The 7010-nt window shown below is 41.1% G+C and overlaps 1 protein-coding gene across 1 annotated transcript in view; it reads left to right on the plus strand.

Annotated features, from left to right (window-relative positions):
• The window catches only part of PHEX (phosphate regulating endopeptidase homolog, X-linked), a 107854-nt gene extending 101434 nt beyond the window's left edge, over positions 1 to 6420 (plus strand). Inside the window, exons 19-22 of the mRNA XM_009893105.1 lie at positions 333 to 398; positions 507 to 611; positions 2616 to 2692; positions 6318 to 6420. Of these exons, the coding sequence (XP_009891407.1) occupies positions 333 to 398; positions 507 to 611; positions 2616 to 2692; positions 6318 to 6420 (351 nt within the window). The remainder of the gene's footprint in view (positions 1 to 332; positions 399 to 506; positions 612 to 2615; positions 2693 to 6317) is intronic.
• The last annotated feature ends 590 nt before the right edge of the window (positions 6421 to 7010 follow it).

Here is a 7010-nt window from a genome sequence, read left to right on the forward strand (position 1 = left end):
GCTATTGGATCTCACAGGTAACCACAGAAAAAGAGTCTTCAGGGGAAAATTTGTGATGCTGAGATCAAAGATCAGAGACTGGATTCCTGAGTGCATTTTATCTACTACATTTTGTGCTACAGAGAGCTAGGACCAGAGCCAGGATAACTCATCACAGAGAATTGTTTACTGACAGTTTTCACATTGAAACCCAATTTTCTTAACTGGAGATATGACGGTTGAAAATGGCTGAGGTTGTTCTCACCTTGTTTTATTTTTTCCCGTTTCTTGAAGTTGATCGAGGAGGAAGTTCAGAAACGGGTCAAATGACTGATGTTCTTTCTTTCTGCCAGGTGAAAGGCAAGAGGACTTTGGCAGAAAACATTGCTGATAATGGAGGTTTGCGAGAGGCTTTCAGGGTAAGTAGGTGAAAAATACCTGAAACGTAGTATTATTTGGAAAAAAAAGAGTAAGCTGCGATTAGGCTCCAAGTCACTGAAAGGCACTCAGTATCTCTTTCTTATCAGGCATACAGGAGATGGATTACAGAAAAGAGGGGAGGAGAAGAAGAGCCTTTACTGCCAGGCCTTGAGTTCACACACAACCAGCTTTTCTTTCTGAGTTATGCCCATGTGAGTAGTACAAATGTGTTTCAAGTCCCCATCTATTAACCTGCACAATGTACAGTGCAGAGATGAGACTGCTTTGTTTCAACAATCTACACTAGCCAAACCCAGATTTTTAAGGGTATAAGCAAAGACTTCTTCTCCCAGGACTATTATTTCTTTTCTCTTTCTCTCTTTGTCATCATCTATCTAGCTGTGGTGCCAGAACTGCTGAAATTATTCTTGGTTTGGCACAGTGTTGTCATGGCAGCTTTCTTTCCTCTTGCTGCTTCCCTCCACTGCAAGGCTCTTCTTGCACGTATTGACTCCTTAACCTCTTTCCATTTTAGCTTCCCAGTTTTATGGTGCTTGTCATATGCAGCAGTTTCTGACTGCTTCCACCACAGCCTCCTACTGCAAATGTACCACCACCATTCCTTACTGAGCACGTTGTTCAGGAAAACGAAGAAGCAGTGAAGAAAATCTTAGGGTTTTTTTTTCCCATCTTTGCTTGCTGTACACTAAATACGCTGCAGTAAAACTTGATAGGGGATGTGAGTTTTTTAGAAAAACATGTAGAACAAGGGAGAGAATCAGAAATTAATTATTTGTTTAAGACAGCTGGGACAAACTCCCTACATGAGGAGTAATTATGAGCTATAAAACATTGCCCATCAGTTGAAAGAATGAATCATCCAAAACTGAAGAAATGGGACCCAACGCAACCAATGTTGTTTTTTAACCAACCCTGGCTGAAAATCACTTCTTTGCCGAGAGTCAGTGTAGCAGTGTATGGGTCTATGGCCACTTGAGTTTGACAATATTGACCAATGAGTAGACTCCACTTTGGCTGTTTATGCTGAGTTGAGTTTCACACTGTGTCAGTTTTTCCCCAGGAAAACCTTGAAGCCATAAGGAAGATCTGGGGGTCTCACAGGACCGGTGCAGGAATTGTACGTCCGGTGGACCCTCGGAGGAGAGGCACATGCACAGTGAGAGCAGTGTATGCCAGGTCTCCTTAAGCTCAGCCTGTTTCCACCGAGCTCAAGGCTTTCAGCAGACTCATTCAAACTGCCAGGGCTGTCTTCAGCCAGACAAAATTGCACTGAAATTCACATATGCTATGGGCAGTCTGGCCTAAAAGATTTTGCTGATAGGAAATATTCAACACAGGGGTTCAGGTAAGGCAGGGGCTGCTTAAATGAGATTTTTCATGCAATGGATACAGCATAAGAGGGATTATTCAGTTGTGCAAATATTCTCTCTACCTTGTTTTGTGGTCAGTTACAATTGGGTCAAGTATCACATTAGGAATAGTGAATGGCAGACTACTGATGGAAACTTGAAAAATCATGGAATGGTTAGAGTTAGAAGGCACTTTAAAGACTGTCTAATTCCAACCCCTATGCTATGAGCAGGGACACCTCCCACAAGACCAGTTGCTCAAAGCCCCATCCAGCCTGGCCTGAACACTTCCAAGCATGGGGTATCCACAACGTCCCTTGGCAACCTGTCCCAGTGCCTCACCACCCTCAGCATAATGTGTAACTTCAAAAGAAACTGACATTCCAACATGGAACAAATGTGTCAGGTAGTATAGCTGAATTCTAGAGATGATAAGCATCATTTCGTATACCTTTTATACACATTACATAGCTTTGAGACCAAGAAGTATGCTTGGTAATTGTGAAGGCGTCAGGTGCTGCAGCACATGCTGAAAAGCAAGCTACCATTATAGAGAATCTCAAAAAAAGAGCTAGTAAAGTGACTGTGATTAGATGATGGGAATGAGTGGGTGGAGAATAACACTGGCTGGAGACTGGCTCCATTAAGGGATTTGAAAAATGAGAGAATATACCAACAGAAAACTGCAAGTTAGCAAAGGTGAAACAAAATACGAGTTTGTGGTGTCTTTCTATTTTGTGCATTCTGTAAGTCATAGGCATCTTAAGAACAGTGATATTACATTCTACTTTACTTCCAAAGTCATCTCACATAACGTGCCTATTTCTGCTTTTTATCTTTTATTAGGTAAGATGCAACTCCTTTAGACCAGAATCTGCGAGAGAGCAAATATATATGGGAGCTCACAGCCCTCCTCAGTTCAGGTAGTGCAAATAATGTATTTACTCAGTATACATACAGAATCAATCACTGCGGTGCACAAGTGCAGATATTTAGCATGTTAAGGGCGTTTAAGAGCAAACACAAAATTGGACTGTGCTCTGGGCTTAGATTGAAATTGAACTGGTTTTATTAGCTTATCTTTCACTATTACAAATGCTTTTCTATAAAATTAGGGGCTTGCATCTACCTTCAAAAGCATTTGAACCAGAACACCCTCTGATCCCCGTGATGTTCTATAATCATGGCCTGAGTATCTAAAATATCTAATCTATCACTTTTTTTTCTATGCAATTCTACTTTAGAAAACAATGAATATTAGGAGGGCCCTTGATTTAATCTGCCTGAGTTCACTAAAAGCTTTAAAGTGAGTACTTTGAGTTATATTGATAATGCAAGGCAAAACATGCCCTGTAAGTTCAGTTCAAGATTGAGCTCTTCAGTTGCCCTTCAAGAGACACTTTGCTTGAAGGAGCTGTGGTCCAGTCGTAACAGCATGTCTGTGTCCTTGCCCAAAAGGCCTCCAACAGGCTCTCCTAACCACAGACAGCCCCGAACTTCAAGAAGGAAAGGCTGGAGAAAGAAGAAGGTTTAAATACTTTGTAAGAATTGGGAAGACAGAGTTTATTTCTCTGCATCTCCACAGAGTTTGTGTGACCAAGAGCAAGTTTTTTTTTGTGTTGGAATTCATGTCAGTTATATTTACTTAACTCATGATTGTGTACTTGTCCTCAGTCAAGTGCTACATTACCTCTGTATTTGGGGGAATGATGTTAACTCCGCAAGCTGATTCATAATGGGGGTATCTCCAATACATAGGATTAGTTGCCTCCTGGAGGTTCCTACTGCTTTGTGTTGACTAAAAAGGGAGCTGGGATCCCACCTTCTCCATGGCTAAATTTAGGTGATGAGCCTCCTTTGCCTCAGTTCTCTCTTGGTAAAGTAAAAATAGCAACAATCCCTTCACAGGGGAGTTGTGAGGTTGCTTCATAGCTATTCTGACATATTCCCTGGACACAGCCACACCAAAGCTGAAGATATAAACATGGCATGCATAACACACCTTGGGCTACTTATAAGCAGAATAGGCTAAGAAATAATGGAACTAGAAATGTGATGACACAAATTTAATGTAAGCTAGCGACGCAGATGAGTATGCGTGGTCTTGGTAGACTTCTATACTCTGCATTGAAACCTGCACTACTGTACCTTTGCAGTAGCTGTCATATCACCTAGCTAGGGTAAAACTGGTGCAGAATGCAAATCAGCATGCCTGCTAACAATTGAAAATACATCATGACGATGAGGACAGGAGCATCAGGCTGATCTCCAGTCTACAGAGTGATATTTTTTTATAATTCCTACCCTTGCTAAGATTTTGGTAAAATAGCCATCTCTTGCCTTTTAAAGTCCTCAATTTATTTACCTATATGTATATTTATATATTCTGAATCCTTACATAGCTACATTCCCATGAGATGGTGCAAATCACAAAATATACAGTGAAGCCTGGGATAGAGTATTCATGAGGAAAACTCTTGAAGGAATCGGGCTAAGAAAGAAAATTCCGGAGAAGATTAGACGAATTTGAGGTCTAGAAAACACAGACAAAACTTTTTTGTAGTTTTTTTATGTGAGGTACTCAGAACAGGCATCTCTTTCAGACCTGAAGGGAAACTGTGATGCTTTTCTCTTCTTGCAAATCGTATCAACTAGGATAACAAATTGTATTATCTGTTTCCCCCGACTTTGCTTCTTTTATGTCCTAAGACCTTTATAACAGCAGTACAGTTAGTTTCAACATTGACAGCTCTTGCTATCCAAAAAGCCCAAACTGCCCTTTCAAAAGTCATTATAAAAAGTAACTATAAAAGATGATAGAAGTGAGCAACACATATCCTGACTATAGGTGTGTACATCTGAGCTAGTCACCCCAGGTTCTCTTCACACTCAAAAAGAATAAGGATTTTGAAAGTAATTATATATATATATATATATATATATCCTTCTGTAAGTAATAAAATTGGATACTTAGACTCTGCAAGTACATATTTCTATTGACTGCCAAGGGAGCCCAGGGCAACCAATTCAGGGGAAGGTGTCTCTACTGTAGTCCAATAGGATGAAATCCAGACAGCCCACTCTGATTCCACAGTTAATGTGTGGCAATATCAAACCATGGGTAGAAAAGTCACGTGCATGAACACATAAAGATCTTTCGCTGGCTAGATTCTGGTTTTATTTATTTTTAATTGGCAGATTTTCAGTATTAACTGTTTAGTGTTCGCTATTTTTGAATGCCAGTTTCAGAGTGAAATCACTGGCATGACAAGCAGAACTCCCACCAACAGCTGCTGTTCTGCATGACCAGCTCTTGCTGTTTCAGTCCCTGAATATGTATATGCAATGTTTTTACAGTAAAGCTGTGTATCTTATTTGGAGCCTAACATAATTTTGTAATTCTTCCTACAAAACTGACCTTTAGACATTTTTGTGCCAGCTGATTGCAAATTTTCTTACCCACAGAAAGTCTAATCAATGTATAAGAATGTTTTCTACCATCCTGAGCTATGCTGAGAAGCTGATTGTCTGGAATGGAGAAAAATGCCTTCCCACCATATAACAAAGAAGGTGGAAAGACATACAATTAATATCTCAGTAGATACTTTTCTGATTTTAACTCAGGATGCTGTTTACTTTAATACCATTGCAAATTTCAGGTTAGCGAATTCGAAGAGGCTTAGAAGCATAGGAAAAATCAGCAAACAATGCAATCACAATCTAGCAATGGTAAAATAATAATTTCTGACAACATTAAATAATACAGACATGAAAGCAGGAGCCGAGGATGACTGCATACAAAGAACGAGCTCTTCCCCTGTGCCTGGAGGTGCCAGTCTGGGATGCAGACACATTGTCTGGCTTGTGTGAGACAGGGACGCGCTGCTCTTTCAGTATCATAACATCTGTGGTGGAAGCAAGAGAACCTAGGAGCCGGTCAGGGCAGAAGCCTCAGAAAATGGATTTCCAAAACATCAGAGGAGTCAAGAAGCTCACGGGTGTAAGGCTGGGCTGGCCGATGACAGACTCTGCCCAACCCACCCCAGCTTCAGGCTGCAAAGTCCCAGGGAGCAGGATTGTGTGTGTACGCGGGTGGGCAGAGGGTGTTGGTACAAGAATTGGGCTGGCACGAACCAAATCAGATCACTTCCAGCAGAACCATGTGCCTACACGCTCCTGCCTTCTGGACTGCAGTGGTTTGGCAGCTGCTGGGAGAAGGATTCCACTGTGCAAGGCTACGGCTGATCTCCCACCTTTGCTACTGAGGGTCAGGTTACAAAATTGTTCTAAGTGACAGAGTATCCACAAAATGCAATTGGTTTTAGTTGAGTTTCTAGCAAAGTAAGCTTCTTCTCAAAGCACCAAGTGAAACAAGATTGCCTACACATTAACTTTAAATGGGAGTGCTTCTCCTGGACTTTTTGGTTTTATTTGTGGAAGAACGACATGGGAAGCCTGAAAATTCAACCTGAAGTGAGCACACTGCAACACTTAGAGACCTCTAGTGTTAACAGAAGACAATCAATCACTTTTCTTTTCTATTTGCAGAGTTATCGGTGCCATGAGCAACTTTGAGGAGTTCCGCAAAGCTTTCAATTGCCCAACAAATACAACGATGAACCGAGGGGCAGAATCCTGCCGGCTCTGGTAGACGTCCCTTCCAGGTCTTCTGTCAAGAGGGGTCTGCAATGTGAACTGCTGCGCCTGAGCTCAAGCCCACTGCTGGAGTTTCAGAATAATATTTTGCAACCTGGAGAGGTGTTACTTCAAATGCGTCTTCCTTACCCATGCTGACAACCTGCGTGGATCTAATCATTCTCTGTCCAGAGCCTAGAAACTTTTGAAACAGGAGCCAGAGGATAGGTTTTCTTTAATAATAATAAAAAGGAACTCCTTTTCTCCACAAAGCTACTCCTGTTCATCTGCAGTTTCATTGCTGTTGATGGATAACTGCCATTATCAATTCTAATTCCTGATTTATCATTGAGCATGAGGTAAATGCTAAAATCTAGTTTTAATCCATTGCTCTGCAGGGGTTCTATGCAGAATGTTCCCACACAAAATTTATTCTTTCTGGATGAAGAAATTCATGAGACCTGCTATAAAGCCAGCTCTGATCTGCTGTGTGATACAGCATTTTCATAACTTAAACTGTCACTGCCCAGCATGCCATAAATGATGTCGCATGATGTAAAGACACAAGACTTTATATAAATTCGGTTTAATATGTCAGATTAGTGC

The sequence above is a fragment of the Charadrius vociferus genome, unplaced genomic scaffold (genome assembly GCF_000708025.1).
Source record: "Charadrius vociferus isolate BGI_N301 unplaced genomic scaffold, ASM70802v2 scaffold169, whole genome shotgun sequence".
NCBI classification, from domain to species: Eukaryota; Metazoa; Chordata; class Aves; order Charadriiformes; family Charadriidae; genus Charadrius; species Charadrius vociferus.